At 49.1% G+C, this 23,835-nt stretch overlaps 1 protein-coding gene and 1 long non-coding RNA gene across 4 annotated transcripts; one reads left to right on the forward strand and one right to left on the reverse strand.

Annotated features, from left to right (window-relative positions):
* Positions 1-278: 278 nt before the first annotated feature.
* Positions 279-22,177, reverse strand: STK25 (serine/threonine kinase 25). 3 transcript variants are annotated; one of them, XM_066556575.1, is made up of 12 exons: positions 22,066-22,177; positions 20,524-20,639; positions 14,195-14,425; positions 12,599-12,655; positions 11,458-11,566; positions 9,424-9,581; positions 8,987-9,172; positions 8,301-8,446; positions 7,342-7,456; positions 6,997-7,068; positions 3,612-3,748; positions 279-2,330 (listed from the first exon to the last, which is right to left on the reverse strand). In XM_066556575.1, exons 2-12 carry the CDS (start codon positions 20,551-20,553, stop codon positions 2,291-2,293), a joined length of 1,281 nt encoding a protein of 426 aa, XP_066412672.1. In that variant the 5' UTR covers positions 20,554-20,639; positions 22,066-22,177; the 3' UTR covers positions 279-2,290. The 3 variants fall into 3 exon arrangements, with proteins under 3 accessions (XP_066412672.1, XP_066412675.1, XP_066412674.1); XM_066556578.1 differs by having other exon boundaries at positions 22,070-22,170; XM_066556577.1 differs by having other exon boundaries at positions 22,012-22,103.
* Positions 22,178-22,400: 223 nt separating this feature from the next.
* Positions 22,401-23,547, forward strand: LOC136560630 (uncharacterized). Its single transcript, XR_010784183.1, has 3 exons — positions 22,401-22,616; positions 22,782-22,916; positions 23,178-23,547. It is a non-coding gene; the product is annotated as an uncharacterized lncRNA (long non-coding RNA).
* The last annotated feature ends 288 nt before the right edge of the window (positions 23,548-23,835 follow it).

A 23,835-nucleotide genomic window follows, 5' to 3' on the forward strand; every position in this document is an offset into this window, starting at 1 on the left:
CAGTCTCACCTGAGTCTAAAGACTGCAGGTAATGAACAAACTCCAGCACAGCCCTGCAGTGCAGTGTGCTCAGTGCACAGCTCTACCTCTGCCAACAGTGGAGTGCCAGCAGCAAGGACTGATGTGCCTGCAGCTGCTGTCCTTGCACACTCAGCACTTGGCTCTGGGGTCTCTGTTACAGATGCATGAGGAAGATGCGGGGGAGGACCAAGAAGAATGCAGAGAAAAGCAGCTGGAAGCAATCCTTTTCCCCCAATAACACAGTTACACCAGCCTCATTGCTTTTGTTACTTTATTGAAAGTGGCAGATCCCTTTCAATGTTTTTGAAAACGAAACTCATTGTTTTTGAATACTGGGCAAAGGGGTGGGGATTGTTTCCTTTAGAAAGTTTCCTCGTTACACTGCAGAGCATGTGAGGAACAACACGGGTACCTTATCAACACCTTTGCTACTGCTGTGAACAGCAACTTGAAAAGCAGCAGGGGCCCTTGTGCTGGCCTGCAGCCTCTGCCTTCCCCCTCTCCAAGCCTCCTGTCTGTACATTACCTTCTCCTCCTGAGGGAAAAGTGGGTTTGTTCTGTTCTTCCTAACTGCAAGCTCTGAGCACAGAACACTGCCCTGCAGCAGAGAGCCAACAGCAGCACCTCTTCTCTACTGTACAAGTTCATAGTGTTGCTGAGCCTGGCTTTATCCATCAGGATAAATAAATGACAGTCATAAGGTAAAGAACACCCTAGACCAGGAGCAGGGAACGTGTGGTCCCCCTGAGCTACTTGCAGCCCAGCACTTCAAATCTGCAGGTCTGAGTCTAAGTACCAAAAACCAAGCCTTGTTTCTAACCAAGTGCCTGTCATTAAAAAATGCTGAACAGCTCCAGCCTTTGTTCTCAGTGGCTCTGGGGTGAGCCAGCCCATCCACACACAAACACCCAGACAGAAAGAGCTGGGTAACTGAGTTCCTGCTGACTTCATGGCAGTCTCTTCTCAGTTAGAGAGCAGCTCTCTAAGCAATCTCACAGCTATCAGGGGTTATTCTCCTAAGTCTATTTTTCTAGACCTTTAAAATGTAGATTTAAGATCCATGTGCTTACCTGAATTAAAGATTTATAAACCAGTATGATACAGAAAGCAAAGCTCCTGGAGATGCTCTGCTGGGATACCTTCAGCAGCCAACACAGCAGTGCATGCTGTAATTTCTCTGCTACCAAACACCAGCCCAGCCTGTCAGCTGGAGCAGAGCCCTGACTGCAGTGAGTCTGAGGAGCCACAAGGGAAGGCTGAGAAGGAGAGGGAGGCCTAGAGCAGCTTTTGGGAACTCCCAGCCCTACCCCACTGCTGTGAGCCATCCAGCTTATGTCTTCCTGTAGAGCACAGGTTTTTACACCAAAAACTGCTATTTAGGGTCCCTCTGCCCTGTGAACCAAAGCCCTGCACTGTTGTGTTCCCCCACTCCCCTTTTTTACCCTTCTGCCCCCTGTGGGCCTGCCCAGCTCAGCCCAGCACTGCCAGGAGCACCAGGAACTGCACAGCTCCCACAGCAAAGACTCCACACCCGCTTTGCCTCCTGCTCCCTGCAGACCCAAGGCAAGTTCTGCTGTTGCCTGAAGTAGATGAACTAAGGCCTAACACAAAATGATGTCCCAGAGCCAAAAAAAGAACAATCAGCAAACCCTCCTATGAAATGACAGGCTGGGAAAGAGCAACCGTGTATCAATCAGCTCAGCTGCTGCAGCACTGGGCAGTGTTGTTCCTTCTGTGTGAAGGGCTTCAAGTGATCCTCCAGAACAACTGGAGAGCTGCTCTGACTCTCCCAGAGGCCCTAAGTGCCTGGAGAGCTTCCCAACATCCCTGCACTCACACAAGACTGCTCACAAACACTTCTTTAGGAAGGGTAGGAGACTAAACCCATCAGACTTGCCTGTGAAACATCCATCAATGGAACAGAATCTCCCTTTTTCCAGCAGCCAGGCATTTACCAGAAACAAGCTGTGAATCAAACCAAGCCAAAATGGACACATCCATTGTAGGAAAACAATTAAAAACTGCATTGATTACATTGTAAAAACAATTAGACCACCCATCTCGGGTTCTGCAAAAGGTCTAAATTGTACTTGCATTGCAAACCCACCCTGGGTTATCATGGAAACACGGCTAACATGAAGGCTCTGAAATGTCCTGGGGTCCATCACAATGTCACATCCAACAGATGGTGGTCTGGATTAGAGATGTAGTTCTTATGAAGCTGGAAAAAATCCTTCCCCCCTGGCAGCAGCAGCAGGGAAGGTGAGTGTCAGCGGGCAGAGCTCAGGTGGTTCCGACTGTGTGAAAACCTGCAAGGAAGAGGGGACAAGGGACACTGGGCAGGGCTGCCTGGCTCTGTCCCCACTGCCACTGCCAGGTTCTGCAGTCCTGACAGACAAAACCAGCACTTTTAGCAAAGAGCCAGGGTGGTTTGGCGCTTCCTCAGGCTTTTAAGATTCAGTTTCAACCTAATAAGAAGTTTTCAGCACTGATGTTTTATGGTAAGAAAGCAAGCAGGTCCTTGAGGCTTTGCAAGCCCCTCAAAAAAACAACTATCTTGTGTTTCTGCCCTGTGCAGCAGTGTCATTTCTGGGCTGACAGAAGTGAATGATGCTGGAAGCTGTCTGCAGTCACCCACACACATCTACCTGCACCTCCTGCTCACTGTGCCTGACACAGTGGGGATCAGTGAAAGGCTGGATTCAACCTTGGACACCTTTTCCAACCTTAATGATTCTCCTCTATTCAATAGGAACTTGGATTACAGCACAAACATTAACCCACCAGAAAGAAATGCTTGGAAAGCCTGGGTTCCAGGGTGTAAAGACTGTAGAGTTTGGGTTGTGTTTATAGGGGCAGCCAGAGCACAGAACAGCTTCCTTTCCTATGGTAAAACACTCCCAGCCTGCTAACCAGGGAGGAGCCAAATGTTAAATTTCTCTCATGGTAAGGAAAGGGCAAGATTTAGGATAGCCTGCTGTGAAAGGGAGAAAAGCCAAATTCATGTTAAATAAAGCTTGGTAAATCTGTGACCAGGTTAGCTGTGCTGGTACCTGCAACACATGGATGTGACTGGACTTGGTGCCAGCAATGGAGCCAAGTTTAACCCAGCAAAGAATTAAATTCTACCAGACTACATTCCTTCACTGGTTTAATAAGTAATTCTTGTAGGAAAAGTAGACTTTTGTGTACACCTAAAGGTGGGCAAGCAGTGACTAGCTGCACGTAGTGCTTTAAAGCACATTCCCTGCAATGAAACAGGTATTTATTAACAGAAACTTTATATCCCAGAAGCAATCCCAGTGAGATTTTACACAGTCCCTGCTGCCCGGGTAGTGAGACCAGCAGGACACCATGGGTACACAGATACATGTGCAAACTGAAATGAGCAGCAGCATCTTTCTGTGCCCTACAACATCCACCCACACTACAGAAACCTGTCCAGCATGAGGAAAAGCTTCTGAGGCAAAGGACCTGTTGCCATTAAATGCAAGCAGTTAGAAGAAGTGCCACAGGAGCTGGGAAGGCACTTCTGTCTGTGTGGACTTTGCCCAGCTGTCAGTGGCAGCTCCACCCCAGGGCATGCTCACCTTTGGACCCGCTCCACCATGTGTGCTATCAGTTTGTCAGAGATGCCTGGGCAGGACTCCTCGGCCAAGCTGAAGGCATTCTCCAGCTCCTCCATGGCTCCCACGTTGCCTCCAGTCTGCTTGTGCTTATCTTTGAGCTGCAACCCAGAAACAGAGCATTGGGTCCTCATTTTGTTGCAGAAAGCACTGGACAAGAAGTGCAGCACTCACAGTAAGAACCTTTCCCACCCCACCAGGGTGGAGAAGGGCACCCAAACTCCACTTAAATCAAAAAGAGCTCATTTGTAGGTCAGCAAGGTAGAAGTCCAATGTCTGGGCTTCAACTTTGTCTCCAGGTACTAATGGCAATCAAAGCCCTTAGCTATCAGGATGCATTCTTAAACTGACTAAATGTTGTAAGGAATGGACCAACAGCCCTGAAAACTCATCACAGCACAAAGAACTCCAGGTGTATCTGAGGCAGTACAATCACCTCTGCTGCTAATGACAGCCCAGCACCCAGACACACACACAGGCTCACAGGCAGGTTGGGCAGAATATACCCAGTGCCAGGAGTCAGTTACCACCTCTTTTAACAACCACAAAAAAGTCTTGAGTTGCTTCTAGTGACTGAGAGGCCAAGGCAGAAAACTGCCACAGCAGGGATCCTGAGCCCCTTGGCCTCCAACACTCCTCTCTAAGAGAGCTTTACCCAGGGGGCAGGGGAACAAAGTCCACACACCAAGACCTCCACACACAGCACCTACAGCAGTTCACATCTCTCATGGCCTCTACTTGCACAAGTTTCCAGTTGTTAACTCGAAATAGCCACAGCTCTGTCGAGAGGGAACCTGACAGGTCTCTGGTGCTGAGCCTGAAGGAGGCTGCTGTTGGAAATCCTACACTTCCACCCCCAGCAGCAGCTCCCCACCCTCTTCCCACAAGCTGCTGATCTGACAGCCCCTTCCCCAGGGCACCAGCACACAAGGAGCTGAACAACAATCAAGAATCCTGCTGAACAAGCAATATCTGGTCCATTTCAATGAAGCTCTCATTAGGCCCTGCTGATTAAAGGGCTTTACATAAGCCTTGCAGTTCTTTCCCTCAATTCTAGGATCAGCTTCCCTGTTGTTGGAGCTCACCTTTTCTCAGAAAGCAGAGCAGTGTGAATGCTAATTCCCAGCTGCAGGCATTCCTGTGCACCAAGTCCCTCCTGGGAACAAACAGTTCCCAGCCAAAAAGAGCCACTGCCTCCTCAGAGGGGCACTGTTCCCTGCCACAAAGCTGTGAGAACAACCCACACACACCTCTGCTCAGTCAAGAGTGGCAGGGGCATGGAGGGCAACTCAGTTACTCATCAAGGACACTGATTTCTTAGGCCAAAAATAGCTGTGATGCTAGAGGAAGGATTTGATGTGTACCTACCAAAGGCTGCCTGCCTCACAATAAGCACAGGGTCTGTCTGTCCTGGAGGTAAGGAGTCAGTTTGTCATCAGCCTTGGATGCCAAGCCCCTGAACTTCAGCTTGCCCAGCAGCCTGTGATGGGAGCAGAGTGTGCTGGGCTGTCTCCTCCCATTGCAGAGGAGCTCTCTGGAGGCTTGCAGGAGTTAAGAGCACTGCACTGAGCTCAACCTTACCAGGTTTAAAAAGTCATTTTACCTCCCTGCTTCCAGATTTGCAGCTGCCCACACCTGTTAATGGCTCCTCATGAGCTGTTCTCAATGTTAACATCCAATAACTCACATGCAGGAAAGGCAGATGAAAGATTACAAACAACATCTCAGTCAGATTTCCATTCACAAAGCCCAGCTTCAGCCCCTTTAGGGAATGAGGGGATCAAGCCTAGCTGGTTTAAGATGCAATCATACAACAGTGAGGAGGACCAAGTTTTCTCTACCAATAGCAAAGAATAACATACAACCAGCAGAGAAGCAGATTTCCAACCTGGAAAAGTTTTCTTTCAAGCCCCCTCTACTGCACACAAAAGCCAGGTTATTTCTGAGACTGCCCAGAACCTTCCTGCTCCTCATTTTGCTCAGTGAGATTTTCACAGCCAGCAAAAGTCTAATCAAAGGAAAGGGGGATCAAAAAAATGGGGCAAGGGAATCAAACCAGCAAAAATGAAATGTCTGAGAAGCCACTTCCTGCCTGGAACTGGTGCAGCAAGGTGAGTTAGGAAAAGCACAAACTGCATTTACAGTCACAGCCCTGAGCACTCTGCCCCAGGAGGCTCCTGAACTGAACAGGGACCCAGACATCAGTGACTGTGCTGCACAAACAAACTGCATCACAAACCAGCACGGTTTGAATGTGGCTTCATCTCATAGCTCTGGGCCTGCAAGAGCCAGGTCAGTGCCCATGGAGCACAGAGAGGCTGGTTGGATACACTCCCAATTTCCAAAGCAGAGCAGTCTCAAGAGTCTGCTGTTCAGAATGACCTCTGGTGCCTGCCATGCAGCAAACCCTCCTTCCACAGAGCAGCAGACCTGAGAAAAGAGAGTTAAGAAACTATTCCTGGGAAAAGCACAGCTCTCTGCTGGGCCATGCCATCAGGATCCAGAAGTGGAACTCCTCAGGACCAGGAAAGGGTGTCTGTCAGCAGCAGCTCAAGAGCAGAACCCTGACATGCAGCATCTAATTGATTTCTTCCAAAGCATAACCTCCTTTCCTGCCATTCTGCTGGAAAGAGCAACCAGAGCTCATAGCCAGCAGCCACCTTATGATTCTCCTCCTCTTCCCTGACAGCATCAGCCAGCTGGGAAGGTGATGCTGATACAGACACCATCCTGTCAGTAATGGCAGCTCTTACTCCAACTCCACATCCCCATCCAGAGCACAAGGCAGGGGAACTTGGGTCAGTTTTCTAAACAGATTTTCTCTGCCTGTCTTAGAGAAGCTGGGTGGCAGGGAACTCCTTGGTCTTGGCATTCTACCAACAGCAGTCTGTAGAGATCAAGAAATGGTCTAGTAACCAGCAAAGCCCATTCCTGCTTCCCACTCACCTTCCCCTCAGGAACTCTGCCATGGACATGCACAGTGACAAACAGATCAAGTCTGCTCTAACAAGGGCTGACTTCAGCCACAGAGTCTGGAGCTGCCCAGGCATCAGCAAGCCTAAGGTGCACTTAAGAGACAAATACTCCTCTATCAGCTCCTCACCAGAACACAGATTGCCAGAAGGGTAATGCCTTTCTTCCAATACAAGTGTTTTCAGGAGGACACACCAGGGACATACTCACTTTCCTCACATATGGTCAAGCCCTCTGAACTGGTTCAAATGCTTCAGAGTCCCTTAACCCTACTAGACACCTCTCCACACCTCCCTTCTGCAAATCCTTCCCATTTATCTATGTCAGGTATCTCTTCATCTCCAATCAGCAGAGACACCAAGAAGGTTCTACTCACCTCCCCAAAAACTGGGTGAACAAGTGTGGAGAGACACTGTGACCGTGGCTGCCTCTTGATGGGCTCAGTAGGCTGGAAAGCAACAAGAAGAAGTTACAAGCACAGGGAAAAGCTGTGCAAGGGCACACGAGGTACTCAGCCTTTGTGAATTCACAGCACCTCCACAGCAATCCCATCACCAGCTCTTGGCAAAGCCACAAGTCACAGTACCCTGATGATGTGGAAGAGGCAGCTCCAGCACCAGCCCTGGTGCCAGACTGAAGTCAATTACAGACAGAGGATGAGGGCCTGGTGGCTTCCCCAAGACACCCAGTCCACTTCAGAAAGACCAGACAGCACACAGACCTTCTGGGAACCATGAAGAGCCATTCCTTTGTGCAGCTTGCTCAAGGAATTGGGGCGAATGGTTGGTGGGAATGTCCAGATTGGACCCTGGTCTCCATCCTCTGCATCTCCATCACTGCAAATGAAAAGGGCAAAGTCAAGACAAAGCCTCAGCTCCATACACTGGGGGTTTGCCCACACTTTCCCAGAATCACAAGTTCTCCCCACCTGACTGCCATATTGCTGCAGGCCTTCAGGCTTTTCCCTATCTCAGAAAATATTCTGAAGAGAAACCACTTCAGTCTCTACTACACCTATACAGCATCAAAGAGATCTGAGCTAAGTACTACATCACGTTTCCAAATCACCACATCACCTCTCTGATCCAGCCAGCTTGAAGAAGTTTCTAGTGCTAGTTAAATTTAGGAGAATTTCAAGACAACCCAAGCTCACAATGTAAGGGGGCCAGACGTAGATGTCATAAGCCAATTTCTCTGAGTGCTTGGTCACTTGAGTGCTGCCACAGGTGAAGAACAGCTCTGTGACACCACTCTGGCAATGAAGTGCCCTTTCCCCACCCAAGGCCCATAACCTGACTGTCCTGCATGGCAGTGCAAAGATTTCCCCTGAGTACACATACACACCAACACAGCCTTTGCCACAGTTCCTAAAGCCTGGAGCTCTTGTAGTTAATGAAGGGTGCATAAAATACAGGCCACAAGAGCCCTGTTCTACTGGTTACAGGCAAACTAAATGTTTTGTGTCACTACTCTGATTCCTTACACTCAGCAAAGAGACTCCACAGGTTAAGACCAGAACAGAGTCCCACTGAACAGGAGGTACCAGCACTCACTTGCTCCCACAAACAAAAGCTTCAAGGTTAAGATCTCAGGTGGGAAAAGGAGCTGAGCTGTTTGCAGTAGGCCACCTGGGGCAAGCAGGGGCAGCAGGGCATCCCTCCATGCAAAAGATGCACGTACATATCAGAGTCACCAGAACTGGAATCCTCTCCGTGGCCCTCTGACTTCCAGCGCTTGAAGCGATCGATGAGCTCCATCAGGAACGAGGTTTTCTTGGTGTAGCGTGTGATGAATTTGTGCTTCAGCAATTCTTTAGCTGTTGGCCTCTGGAGCAGACAAGGAAAGCATGTCACATCTAACCATCCCTGCACACTGAACACGCACTCACTGACTCCTACTGGAGTCACACAATATCCTGAGCTGGAAGGGATGCACAAGGATCATCAAACCCAACTCCTGGCCCTGCTCAGGACAGCCTCAACAATGCTACCAATCCCCAACAGAGTCCCTGAGAGTGTTATCCAAATACTCCTTGAATTCTTGGCAGCCTTGAGGCCATGACCACTGCCCTTAGGAGCTTGTTCCAGTGCCCAACCAGCCTGTGGGGGAAAAGCCTTTTCTTAATATCCAACCTAAACCTGCCCTGACACAGCCTCATGCCATTCCCTTAGGTCCCACTGAGGTCATCAGAGAGAACTGATCAGTGCTTGTCCCTCCATGTCCCCTCATGAGGAGTCCTGCCAGGCTCACATGTCCATCCTGTAAGCTCAGCAATTCTCTCTCTGCAATTCTGGAACCTTCCTGTTGAAGGCATTTTTGGCCTCTGCTGGCCTTTACCCAAATTCACAGTGGGCAGCAATACTCACAAATCTAGGATCCTTGTTGAGGCAGGCTTCCACAAACTCCTTGAAGGGCTTGCTGTGGTGACCCTCAAGTGTTGGAGGGTTGTTTTTGGGGATCAAGAAGAGAACCCTCATAGGATGCAAGTCAGAATTTGGAGGCTCTCCCTTTGCTAGTTCAATGGCTGTAATCCCAAGGGACCAGATGTCTGCCTGGAAAAGAGAAGAAGAAGAACACAGAACAGCAAGGAACAATTCTACAACATGAAAGCACAGTTTTAGGACAGATAATCACATAAATCAGATGGGGCATTTCATGTCTAATACACAAACTTCTCCAGCAGACTCTGCATCATAGCAGAAAGGAATAATTCCTGCAGTAAGCAGCACTTCCAATCCCTGCTTCTGTGCTAGCACCACCTCATGTATGGCAGCCCCAAGCAGCAATCCTGCTCCCAGCTCACCTTGAAGTCATAAGCAGACTGTTTGATGACCTCTGGTGCCATCCAGAATGGAGTCCCCACAAAGGTGTTTCTCTTGATCTGGGTATCTGTCAGCTGTCCAGCCACCCCAAAGTCAGCCAGTTTCACATCTCCTTGTTCTGAGAGCAGCACATTGGCAGCTGTATGCACAAATAAGAAATTAAGCCTGCTGGCTTCTGAATCACCTCCAGCCCACACAGAACTGAATACTGAGCAGAGCCCTCCTGTGGGATCCTCCTTCACCCCAGTGATAACCCTCAGCCTGGATTTCCAGCCTCAGATCCATTCTCATGCTTTGAACTCCACTGGGTAACATGGAACAAGCTCAGGCACTTTGTTGGATCAGAAGGGGAATATTGGTAAGGTAGGAGCAGGAAATAGGTGTGAAGGGCCACACCATCAATTAGATGCTGGCCATACAGAGAAGGGAGGGTGTTGGAATATGATCCCAATATTACCAGGTGGAATGTGCCTGGGCTTGTCTGGCCCTTGCTGCTTGACCAGAGGTTGGCAGCTGTGGTGTTTCACCCCAGAGACACCTTTGGCTGGCTGGATGCTGCAGCTGGCACTTGGAACAAGTCCAGGCAAGCAGGAACTCAGGTTTACCTCTGGTGGAAAGGCTTTAGGCAATGGTGAAGGAGAAAATGAGATGGATTCTGCTGTAGGGTTTGATCCAGAGTTTTATTCCAGGGTCACAGATCTCTGAATCTTGGTAACAGCTCCCACAGAATCGTGACCACGTGGTCCCAGTGTCCTTTCAAGCTCGGGGGCAGGGGGAGGGAAGGGACAGGTGAGCCACCAACCAGGTGGGAGGGGGCAGTCTCAGGGGACAATGACACTTGGCTAGGCCAATGACCCCAGGGCTGAGAAGCATCTTTTGAACTTCACCAACCAGACTATGCCCTTGCTGGAATGTTAAGCCTGGCCCTTGCTGGAATGTTAAGCCTGGCCCTTGCTGGAATGTTAAGCTTGAGGAACAGCACTTAGCAGGAGGCAAGGGGAGGGAAGGGAGAAGGTATTGCCACACCTGGGAAAGGACTGGGATAGCCAAAACAGGACATTGCTTCACACTGCAACAGGAGGGTAACACAGCCTCTAATGCTCTTGATTTTTTTCCCAGAGTAGCATTCAGCACAGGTTAAACAGCAGATCCTTCTAAAGAGCTCAGGGCCCACTCTTGTACTGGTTCCCACTCACCCATAAGACTGTAACATTGTGCAAGTTTAGGAATGAGGGTTTCATCCTGAGACCCTACCTGACAACTTTCAGCATTTCCCCACCACTGGCAGCCAACACCCCTACACATCTTGCAGTGCTAGAAACATGCAGTCTCACATACACAACAAAATCTTTTCTCCCAATCTCCCTGCCTGAGGTTTCTGTGCCCTGACTGCTCACACCCCCTCCTGCAGTGGGTCAGAGCAGTGAGCATCTGGCACTGGCCCAGCTCCACAGCTCTGTCCCTCCATCCTCCTGCAGAGCTTCGATGCCCTGGGCTTGCTGGCACACTGCTCTTTGAGAGGCAGATGCCAGCTCTGTACACCACACGTGGCCAGGGACTATAAAAAACAGCAACAGGATAAGCTGACACAAGCTGCCCTGATTTTCTAGGGCTGTGAACCCTGCGTGAGGACAGCTCACTGCTGCTGTGAGCTACAAGCACAATAACCAGCACACACCCCCTGGGGTCCAGCAGAAAAGCAAACGTCCAGACACAAGTCAGCTAATATGTGAGCATGCCTTTCACTGACTCCTTCACTTCACTCCCTGACTTGTCCAAGCTCCAAGTGCCAGAGGAGAGCTACAGATCCTCACTGTTACTCTAAACCCTAAAGACATGAAAAGCATGAGCTGTAACACAGTGATAAGCATCAGATTCACAAAACAGCAACCCAACAAGAAAAGCAACACTGAGAAAGTCTTTGAAACCTTGCAGATTATGGTGAATAAAATACCTCTGAGTATTATGTTACTAACATCCATTACAAGAAAGGGAGCTGAGCTCTTCAATCTTACCTTTGATGTCTCTGTGGATCTTCCTCTCTGAATGTAAATAATCCAAACCCTTTAGGATTTCTCTCAGGATAGTAGCTATGTAAGTCTCCTCCAGTGGTCCTGGCTTCAGCTAACAGAAGGCAGAAAGATGACTTAAAAGAGGGTGACTGATGCCTTGGGTTTTCCAGGCTCTCAGTTTGTTACTTGGGAACCTTGGCCAAGCAGGAAGCACCTTCTTGCACACCTGATTTAGGTGCTACAAGCAGAATGCTGGAGTTTGCACCTGGCAGCATTCAATGGCAAAACTTTGGGGGATTTTCTGCTAGCCTATCAGTCTTCTAAAGGTTTCCCAAACAAACAGCAGTTTATCTCTCACTTTGGCCTGGAAATACACTGGCTAACAGAACATTTTAACAGTTTCTCTTGTTCAGGTCTCTCTGCCAGCATGCAAGTACTGAATTTCAGCCTCTGAGACATCAGCCCTCAGGCTGTGGAGTACTGTATCAAAGCTCTTCTCCTTTCCATCAGTTCTCCTCTAACCAAATCCTGCCTTCTCAGTGCAACAACTGAGGTTCTGACACTCAGATAACTTCTGCTGATGACAACACCCCCCTACACCTTCCTCCAAGGCACTGTAGGCTCAGCAGTTTTCCCTACATCATTAGTTATCTCTCTGGAAAAATGGGCATTATTGTCCTAAAGAGAAGAGAAAAGTGCTGTGACAGAATACAGTGCAGTGGACCTTTGCCTATGGGTAAATTCTGCATTTGTATTCTGTCAAAATTTGGGGTAACTTAATCACAGACCATGTCCTTACTGAGCTATGCAAGCACTGAGCAATACCATGACTCTGACTAGGTGAAGTACAGATTTGCACTGCTCAAAACCAACTGGCTGTGCTCACTTTTCACTTCACTGGCTCTTTCCATCATACAGCAGCACAGCATGCTGGACAACAGTGCTGAGACAGCTGAGCTCCATGAAAACATTCCCTCAGTCCTGGGATAAGCATGACCAACATGTATGTCCTACACTGCTTACCCTTGGGCACAGGGCTGCCTAAATGATGGAATGTGGCAAGTGAGTGTCTGGCTTGTGGGCATTTCACAAACCAAGTCTTCAGTCAGTATTTTTCATAGTCCAGAACTTGCCACTTACTCACCAAGTCCAGGGCTGAGCCTCCTCCCAGGTACTCCATGATTATCCACAGCTTAGTGCCCTGCAAGCAAGAGCACAAATCAAGAGCAAAGGCAGCAATAAAAGCAGACAGAAAAGTGAGACATCCATGAGGCAGCAAGACACAAGAGTAGTCCTGTACACAATCCAAGAGATGCTGCACACTGCAGCTCTCAGGGGCTTAAGGAAGGAACCCCAAGCTCCCTCTTTTCTGCTGACACAGCATTACCTGCCTCCAGCACATTTCTAACTCTCAGTCTGCAGTTTTACGTGGGCAAGTGCCCCTACAGGCACCAGACTGCCCAGCCCATAGATAAGCTTATTCCTAGGCTGGAGCCCTTTAACATCTCTGCAACAGCTCAGCCAGCATAAATCCTTCTTGGCAGTGGCAGGGGAGCATTGCAGCTTTTGATCTCATTAAGAGAGCTGCCAGCATGAAGGGCACAATCAGCAAGACACTCTTATTCCTCAGAGAACAGATTCCATGCTGAGGTTCCAGGGTCTCAACAGAAGATAAGCAGCAGGTCCATGAAACTACAGCAGAAGGCTGAGAAAATACATTATGGCCTTTGAAAAATAAAGGAGGAATATTCAGGACCCAAAGAGTTCAGGAACTGTTTGCTGCACTGTTACATTCACCTCCAGCAGCCAGCATGCATAGGCCACTTCTGATCAACACTTCCATACGGATTCCTAAACCTGCTCTCAGTGGAAGCAGTATTAGTACTCCTACATAGACTCAGTTTCTATTCTTTTCACCATTTCTGATGGCGTAGTTTCAACCCCCTCTTTTTTTCAGAGGCATACAGCCCTCAGTGGTACTGCCTTAACACTGTGCTATTCTGGAAAAGTATTCCATCAACTTCCTTTCCAGAACTGTCAGACCAGGGAAAGTTCAGTCTTCAACAAGTAACTTGCTCTTCAGTGAAGTGCCCTGCTCTTGGTACCACAAAGGACAGAGCACCTCATTTCCATGTGCTTAGCAAGTGCCTTCAAGCCCAGTCTGCTCTCAAGTGCACATCAATGCAGTGAGCAGAGGCACCACTGTTCCTGTGCCATGCTGCCACTCACACATCCCTTTGCAGTGCCACATGCCACCACCCACTGCAGCATCCACAGAGCAGCCCTCCCTGTCACCATCACATCTTCTGAAAAATCCTCTTTGCCCAGGATTCTTCTCCTGGGAAGCTGAGAAGCCTCAGAGAAAAAGGAAAACAATATTATCTCATTTGTTTCTCCTGTGTTTTGCTGCTTTGGAATGTGGTTTGGAGATTGTTTATCCAACAGGTGATTGTTTGATTGGTTTCATGTGAATTGTTTTTACTTAATGACCAATCACCATCAAGCTGTGTCAGACTCTTGACACATGAGCTTTCATTATTATCTTCTAGCCTTCTGTAAGTATCCATTAGTGTAGTTTAGTATACCATTCTTTAATATAATATAGATCATAAAATAATAAATTAATCTTCTAAGAACATGGAGTCAGATTCATCTTTCCTCCCCATGATGGGGCACTCAGAAAATACCCCACCTCCCCATTCCCAAAGCACTGGCAAGGAACCAGCCTGGTTTGCTGTACCTTCAAGTAGGAGCCATAGTACCGGGTGATGTAGGGGCTGTCACACTGGCTGAGCACGGTGATCTCCTGCTGAATGTCCTCAATCTCATCCTCAGCCTCCTCCAGATCAATGATCTTGATAGCCACCACCTCCTTGGTGCGGTTGTCGATGCCTTTGTACACTTCCCCAAAGGATCCCTTGCCAATCCTCTCCAGCTTGGTGAACAGCTCCTCAGGATCCACCCTGGAGTGCTAAACCATGACATGGGAGAATTCCATCAAGTTCCCAGGCTGCAGAGCACCACACACACACATACAGCTCATCTCCATATCTGTGCAAATTGATAAATTCACCTGAAACTCACCTATCTTAAACAGTCTTAGAAACTTAGCACAGAATATCTCCAAGATTACAAGTGAAGAAACCTTTTCCACAGGCTTTCCAACCCTGCAGACCACAGTGGGGGAGGAAAAGGAGGGAAGCCCAGCATGAGAATGTCAGCAAATGGAAAGTGTCAGCTCCATTGGGACAGGGCTGCTCAACTGCAGGCACCAACTGGTGCCTAAGCAGCTCCATGAGCAAGCATCTGTTCACACTTCAATACAGACCAGCAAGGGCTACCAGAACCAGATTTCTCCTGGAGATCTGATGAGAAAATGAGCACAAGCAAGAAGCCATAAAAATGTTTCCCTAGTTAGACTTCCTGCACTCAAAGACTGAAATGATTAGAAAGATCTGCACCCTTCCCTACTTGTCTGGAAGGTGAAATATTGCAGTAATATGAATTCACATTTACTGTCTCCTCTGCTGCAGCCTGATTTCCAGGCAGCTCCCAGCCCAGCTCTCCTCAGATGTTTGCAGATGGAGCCTCACATCTTTTGGAAGGTCAGCAGCAAGGAGGAGGCAGGAGAGCAGAATGGACACTCCATCTTCCTGAGCTGCTTTTCTATACCAGCCTCTTCTCTAGCTGGCACCCTCAGATGCAAAGGCAAATAGCATCTCCCTCATTAGATAAGCACATCAACTAGGTAGTTACTAACAGAGAAATACTGATTTTTAACAGCAGCTGCACAGTTAATTCTTCACTAAGGTATGGGTAAGAAAGGGAATAAATCACAGTCACTTCCTCATGCTATTTCATTCAGTCCACCTGCACACCAGGAGGTTCTTCATGCCACTACTAGTTTCATGCTACTAAAATGCTCTTTGTGATTAGCTTTTCTGCCTTTTTCTTTAATAGTTTGAAAAAAAAAAAACCCTGGAAAATATGGCCTGACCTTAGGAAGCAGCCAAGCCATTAGAAGGAATTTTCCACACCCAGAACTTCTCAGTCTCACCTCCAACACGTCACCCAGTGCGAGTGCTCTCTCACAAGGGCCTTGAGTTGGCAGATTTTATCAGAGAACACAGAGGCTGCATTTTTCCATCTCACACCACGTTCTAGCAGCAAGCCATCACTGAGCAGCCCAAGGTGTTGCTTAATGATTAAGCCAGTCTGTCATCACAGGCTGTTTGCCTTCTGTGCATTGCTGGAAGCCAGGCCCAGGTGAGTTTTACAGGCAGCTCACTCAACAGGATTTCCACACAAACTCCAGCCCAAGATATAGAAGGATAACTAAATACCCTTTTGCATCCTAGCAACACCCAAACAGGCTGTGCTTTGAACAAATGCACTGGAAACAGACTAGAAAGGATGTTCAGAGATAAGAACTGGAGATACATAGCAGAGACTGGAGAGAGGGAGGTGGGGGGAAGAGGATCTGAGCTTGAGAAATGTGAGGGGACAACATGAGAATGATGACCACTGGCAGGGAGAACAGTCTGACTAGTCCAGGCTCACTACAGACCAGGAACACCTGTTGACCAACTTGGAGGATGGGGCAAGAAAGTGCCCCAAACATTATTGTGCACAGTGACCTACTGCACCCTAAAAATGCCTACAACACATCAGCCACTCCCACACATCAGGGAGAAGGGAGAGAAAGAAATCATCTCCTAGAAGCACCTGCTCAGCTCAGAAAAGAAACACTACCCACGTGAATACTGCAGGGAAGCAAATCTTCATGAAAACATTCCTCCCCTCCCATGTAACTTTTCCATGAGGTAAGAAACAGCAAAGTGGAAGTAACTGCTCCCCCCTCAGCTTGGTAGGACACATCAGAGAGTCAGGACTGATTTCTCCAGATCAAGACATCAAACATTGGCTGTGGCAGGCAGCTTTAGGGACAGCCACTACTTTATGTGGCGGGCTCTGTAATCATGGACAGCTTTGTAAACAACCCTCCAGACTTGGATGTTGGTTTATCCTGTTTTCTGTAGAACAAAGAAGTTCAGGTATGTGTGGTGAAGGAGACAAAGCCTCTGACAAGCACACAGAAATTTTGCCCAAGAGACTCAGGAAAACAATGTAACTGATGGGCAGGTGAGACAGGCCCACCCCCATTAGGGTGGAAATATTAGGACATTTGATTTACCTTCCCAATACTGACCTGGAAATGCTTTAGAGCACACAGGTGACAGGGTAAGGGTCTGACTCTGCAGAGAGCCTGAGGATCAACATCCCTCGATGCACTGGCCAAAACTGCAGAAATCAGACCCAGCAACAGAAAGAACCCAGAGCCAGCACAGGGCCAAGGGGTACAGAGTCATTCCAGCCACAGGTACCCTGTGACACACCAGACACTGCTGGAGGAGCACAGTTTGCTGATGAATTTCTTCCCTTTCTGTAAGAGGGAGGAGGAAACAGGACCATGCCCAATTCAAGCAGGTCAATGTCTGCTGAAGAGCACACCTTGTGAATTACCACTGTGGACACCACAGAAGAAACTGCCAGGTGGCATTTTCAGCAACTCCGAACTTCCACAACAAACTAAGATGCGCTGTCTGCAGGACATTGGTCAAAAGCCCTTGTCCATTAAAAAAAATCCAGTTTGAGACACCACATGGTGACCTGTGCTGACAAAAGAAATGCTCAGATCTGTGGGCATAAAAGCCTCAGCACTCATGAGAGAGCAGCACAAATGCAGTTCCAGCAGGAATGCTGAGCTATGGAACTGCACTGCTCTGTCAGGAGAGAGAGGGATGCACTCCATGAACCTCCTGACTCTCCCCTTCCCCAGCACACCTGCAGCATGGTGAGAGGTGTAACAAGCACCAGCCCTCCTTCTCCTAAATATAACTTATCTCAGTACCAGTTATCTTGTCACAGAACCACCCTGGCTGGAAATCTTCTGGAATTGCAGTGCTACAAACACACCTGGAAAACTTCATTAGTAGGAAGCAACAGAATCCAGATGAAATGATTTATACCTGCTTAAATGAGCACAGATAACCCAAAGCAGCTTATTAGGACCTGCCACCTTTGCAACTGCTCACCAGCTTGGGTTTTTCCCATTTTTCTTCCACATTCACAGAACCCATCAGAGCTGAAAAACAGAGCTCCAGGTCAGCAGCAGCTGCTCCTTGTTCTACATGTAAAGCTGTTAAGGGATGATCTCTACATTGTAACTTTTTCCTTGGCTGACTGCTTGTTACACAGCAGTTCTGAAGCAAAAAGCCTCCTGCTGTTCCTGTCCACTGAGAGCAGTCAGGCTCTGGAGATGGCTCAGGCAGGCCTGGGCAGGCTTTGCTTGGGAGGGAGGGCACACAATGCACCAGCTCAGTTGCAAGGGCAGGAAGGGAGTAAGTATGAGAGGGATGATGACAATTTCCTGGTAATGTGCTCCACTTCTGCCCTCTGGGATCCAATCTCACAGCACAGGAAAGAAGGATGCTCTGTCCTGACAGGTGTGGGAGTGTTTGCCATCCTGACTGATGATAGCATGTTTTAAAACAGACCAACTCGCTGCAGCCATCAGGAATTGCAGTGTGTTATGAGACAGGCCTGGCAGTAACACCAGCTGCTTCATGGGGAAAGAATGGTTTTGGCAGCTCTGGCACCTCCAGCTGCTGAGACATGATAGCCACAGTCTTTGAGAAGAAGTGGGTAAGTACTAGAGAAGAAGGGTAACTATCTGCCCTCATTTCAAAGCTACTGCCTGAAAAGATAAGCTGCATATGGGGAACAGAAGCAAACACCATTTGAAGCAGCTGCAGATCTTCTCTCTGTGCTGTGTCCAGCTGGATTTTACTCTCAAAATATTCAAGAGCAAGGATCATGCCTGCATTTGTTGCAAAAAACCACTGAGGGGTACTTAAACTCTTCTGGAAATGAGAACTCCTTAATCTGGTGGAGGTTGGAATTGGAATCACTGTTCTGTATGGGAGAGCTCTGCAACAGAAGATTGCCAAGGCCACAATAGTTTATGAGCTGAAGCTGACCAGGAATGTAGCAACTTCAAAGGGTTTGTGTGGAACTGCAGCCACATTTAGAGTTATTTCTGACTGCAGCACTCTCCAACCAGCCAAACAAACAAACAAACATAATTCTGCTCTGCCAAACACAGTGGAAGAAGGAAGTTGGTTTTAACAGAACTCATCTGCTCTTGTTTTTCCCTCATTGCCTCCTCTGCTCCCTAACTTCCCACCCAGCATGATGAACACTCACCTCTGAGCTACCAACAGTCTCTGGTGAAACCAGCTTTGTATCTGGAACCACTGAAAGCTTCCCTGTCTATATGAAATCTGTGCATAGCTCTCTGCAACTGCCAGAACCTGGGACAGTTTTGAATTTCTGGAGTACAGAAAAGAGGGAAGTTTGTGTTCAACACTTTGAAACACTGTTTGTCTGAAACTCCCAGCTCTCTTCACAGATAGTATTCTTTTGCTTCAGGAGATGAAGCATTATGTAGCCAAAAAAAAATCCTAAATGGCTTCTCCAAGGCCAGGTAAGGAACAACAAATCTAGAAACAGAGCTCAAATCAGAGCTTTAAACATAGTAACTAACACAAATGCATCCCCTGGCAGGTAGAGCTTCAGAGCAAGACCAGAGGCCTGCAGCGCTGTTTGTTCACAGCACAAGGGAGGCAGGGAAAGAGAGGAGAACCAGCTGAGGCAGGGAAATGGCAGCACAGAGGCAGAGCAGCCTGGGCAGTGGCCTAAGGTGACTCTGCCCATCAGCACCAGGGCTGAGAATCAAAGACAAGCCCAGCCTCTGACAGCCCAATGCAAGTCTTAGTCTCTTGGTTTCACAGCACCTCTCGCTGCTCCCTAAATCCCAGGGAAGAAAACTTCAGGGCAGTTCCCACTGCCCTCCCAGCAAGCCTCAGTTACACCAGGGATTCCTGAAAAGACTGGAGGAATGGACAACACAGATTGGTTCTCTATTCCAGGCCCAGACAGTCATGGGATGACAGGGTCTGAGAATGCCTAACATTTCCATAATAAATTCAGAGCTGAAACCACCAGAATGCTGATAAGCTTCAAGAGTGAATGCTGTGTGCAAAAAAAAAGCTTCAGAGCAACCTCCTCTACAGCTCCAGAACTGTTTTCAGCCCTAATCAGACAGTATCCTTCCCTTTCTCTCCCTCTACAGTGACTCAGCCAGGCATTATATTTACATTTAATTCCACACACACTTTGGGGAAACAGTTGATGTGAAAGACAGCAGGTAAACTGAGGTGCATTGCAAATCAATTTTAAAGTAAAGGTTCAGAGAAAGCACTAGCTCAAACCACTAAAGCTTTTAGTAATTCTACACCTAGGAGCAGAACAGAATAATGCCCCAAAACATGGTATAAGAAGGCCTGTGCTCAGTATTGACATCTGCCAATAATCAAACACACCTCACAACCAAATTCAGAGGGAAGAAGATGCAAGGCAATACTATTAATGTGGATTAGCTTTTAGTCCCAAATCCTGGCATCATCTTTCCACACTCATTTTGTGAAAATGTCATCACAACAGCAGCATTTAACCACATCCACGGAGGCTGAGATCTCTTGGAAGAGTTATGACCCAGTATCAAATATCACTGCCTCGTATGCAGCAAGGTTACAGGCACCGTTTTTCTGAGACTAATGCCATGAGCACTTTAGAAAGGTATGTAGGGCCAGCACACACAGTTTCCTACTCCCATTTCTAGACTTCCCCTTCCAAAAATGCTCAGAAAGCCAATGACTCCTGTCTCCCTAAAAAGAACACACTTAATCCCAGAGAAAGGCTCGACAGTGGGTGAAGAATTCACTTTCTGTATGGCTGGCAACACATCACTATCAGCCCAACACCAGGTACAGAGTCAGGCACAGGTCAATCAGCTAACAGGAGTAAGCTGAGACCTGTGCAACAGAGATAAAGAGTGGCAAAAAGTGATTTTCTGGTTATTTGTTTGAAACCCTTGTAATCAAGAGCAAACACCATTGTGTAAACCCTCGAAGAGGGTTTTAAAACAAACTTTTAATCACCACTTACCTGGCTAGCAAATTCTCTCAGGTGAGCCATGCCTACACGATGGGGTTTTTTGCAAAATCAGGGAGGATTAGGATGTTGCAGCACAGCGCGAAAGTGATGATTTCTCCACTGGTCAACTGTGACAAGCAAGAACACAGAGCTCTGAAGTGAGGTTCTTGGAAGCTGGCTCATTCCCCTGAAGAGTTATCTGCATCTTTTTTCTCTCCTTCATCTGAAGTGCTCCTTGAACCTGCCAGCACATTCTAAGGATGCCGGGCCCTCCTTGCACACCACATTTCTCAATTCTTTGCAGAAATGCCTTCCAGATGTGTCAAGGAACCTCACTCTAATGTTACACACTGACCAAGTCCCGGGCTCCATTTTCCCTGCCATCACCTCAGCACGGTCCCCAGTATTATAGGTAACCCCACAGTTCTATTGCCTCACCACCACTCCCAGCATCATCCTCACACAGCCCTTTTCTCCTGCTCCTCCTCAGCAATCCCCTCACTGGGAGCGCTCCTCTGCTCCCACTGTCCCTGCTACAGCCACTGGCAAAGCTCAGCTGCTCAGCACACACCTTCCTCTCCAGGGAGCACTAACCCTGCACCTCACACCTTCCTCTCCAGGGAGCACTAACCCTGCACCTCACACCTTCCTCTCCAGGGAGCACTAACCCTTCACCTCACACCTTCCTCTCCAGGGAACCCCAACCCTGCACCTCACACCTTCCTCTCCAGGGAGCACTAACCCTGCACCTCACACCTTCCTCTCCAGGGAACCCCAACCCTGCACCTCACACCTTCCTCTCCAGGGAGCACTAACCCTGCACCTCACACCTTCCTCTTTAGGGAACCCCAACCTTGCACCTCACACCTTCCTCTCCAGGGAACCCCAACCCTGCACCTCACACCTTCCTCTTCAGGGAGCACTAACCCTGCACCTCACACCTTCCTCTCCAGGGAACCCCAACCCTGCACCTCACACCTTCCTCTCCAGGGAGCACTAACCCTGCACCTCACACCTTCCTCTTTAGGGAACCCCAACCTTGCACCTCACACCTTCCTCTCCAGGGAACCCCAACCCTGCACCTCACACCTTCCTCTTCAGGGAACCCCAGCTCTGCATCTCACACCTTCCTCTTCAGGGAACCCCAGCTCTGCATCTCACACCTTCCTCTTCAGGGAACCCCAGCTCTGCATCTCACACCTTTCCCTTCATGGAGCCCCAGCCCTGCACCTCCCCGGCCGCTCCCCAGTTCTTCTCAGCGGCCCTTCCCTCCCTGCACCCCAGCCACAGCTGAGCCCCAACCCAGCCCGGTCCCTCGGCCCAGCCCTCTGCAGGCCCCCCGAGCCCAGCATCCCCCGTCACGGTGCGGCCCCACAGCTGCCCTCCACCCCCACTGCCGTCACGGACACCTCGTCCCGCCTCACACCTCAGAGATCTCCCCCCTCCCGCGTTCCCCTCGCCATCATGGGCTACTCAGCGCGCCCCGCCCGGCACCCTCACAGTCCCTCTGTGGCTCATCGCCGCGGGCCCGCCCGGCCCTGGGCGCCGCCGCACCTACGGGCAGCGCGGCGCGACCGTCGGGAGCGCCATGCCGGGCCCTGGCGCACGGAGCCGCCGCCGCCCCGGGCTGCCCCGCGACACCAGGCGCGGCTGGGGGAGAGCGCCGGGCCGGGCGCAACAACACGGCGCGGCGGCGGGGGAGGCCGCGCCGCGCGGCACGCCGGGAGATGTAGTTTCCACGCCGGGCCGCCCGGCAGTGAAACCGAGTTTCTGGACTGCAATACCCAGAGTGCCGCGCGCGCAGCGGCAGGGCGGAGCCGCAGGGCGGGGCGGTGGCGCGGGGGCGGCTGGGGCGGGGAGTCCTGAGGCGCGGGGGGCGGGCGCTGCCCGGCCCGGCGCCTCCGCAGCCCCCGCGCTCTGGCGGGGAGGAGGTAACGGGATAGCCGCTCTTGTGCTCCCAGCCTGGCCTCACGGGGCTGTCCTCTCGCCAGCCTTTATGGGACTGTGCCCGGGGGCTCCCCGGGTGATGCCAGGCAGGCCCGTCCTCAGCCGTTGTGCCCGCTGCTCGTCGTGAGGGTGAGGAGCTGTCCCCTGCCGCTGCCCCGGTATGCCAGGACCCCGGCAGGGCGGGAGGAGGAGAGCCAAGGGGACCGGCGCTCCCTCATGGCCTCGTTCTCTGCGGGGTTGGGTTTTCCTTCACGTGCTGTAATGTCAGTGACTGATTCACGTTTTTCAAAGGAAGAAAAAAAAACTAACCCATTTTTTTTTAGCCTTTTACCAGGCAGCTTTAACGCTGGTCCTGCGCTGAACAAACCAGGCACAGGTTTTCCCGTGGTGCTGACACACAAAGCCTTTATCACAACCGGCTGCTTCTAATGGGGAGCTGGTGCTGCTCTGAAGCACAGGTGAGCTGTAGCAAGAGGAGCAACCCTGGTGTGAAAAATGTGTATTTTATAATTGGCGTTTTGCAAACATTAAAATGAATGTTATATGTGTTATGTTAGAAAGTTATGCTGTATTGATTTTCTTAAGTAGTGTGTTAAATATAGTTTTAGGTTATAACATAATGTTAAAATAGAAACTATGCTATGTGGGATACTTTTTTAAAAGAGAGGAATGAGGTACTCCCACTGAGATAGCAGCCACAGGACACCTAAATCTTGCAGAGAAAAAGAATTTATTGTTCACTTATCAGAAGAAACGAACTTCTTCCCACCTTGCTCAGCCCTGAAGGCGCTGTCAGGATTCAGAGGAAGAAGCTGACACTGATGGGACAGAATCCTGTGTTTGAATGGCATTTATGCATCATGTAGGAGGTGTATAAATATGCAACAGGTTATTGCTTTTAAGAGTTAATCCTCTGTTAATATGTGTCCTTTTTTGGGCTTATTTTGCCCAGAAAGAGGTACCTGGACTGTCTGTAACTATTTGTTTCTATTGTCTCCTGTTGTCCTAATTCAAATTGTTCAAATTTTTATTACTCTAATTATATTACTATTTTTATAGCCATTTATTACTATTAAACTTTTAAAATTCTAAAAACTTGTGATTGACATTTTTCACACCTGGAACTGTTGCTGCATGGACAGATGGGTCTGGCAGCAGCCAGCAGCTCCCCCACATTCCTCTTATTCCCTCCTGCATTTCCTCCCCCATCCATCTCCCTTCTCTTTCTCTGCCCCTGATCAAATCAACCAGCACTTTGAGGTACCTGAGTGAAAACATCAAATGGAGAGAGTACAGCTATCAAAAACTCCTGCAGTGAGATTCTGGCTTTGTACTTAAATCAGCTGTGCCTCACTGGAAGGTTTGCACAAAGTTCTT

Source organism: Molothrus aeneus, chromosome 10 (assembly GCF_037042795.1).
Source record: "Molothrus aeneus isolate 106 chromosome 10, BPBGC_Maene_1.0, whole genome shotgun sequence".
NCBI lineage: Eukaryota > Metazoa > Chordata > Aves > Passeriformes > Icteridae > Molothrus > Molothrus aeneus.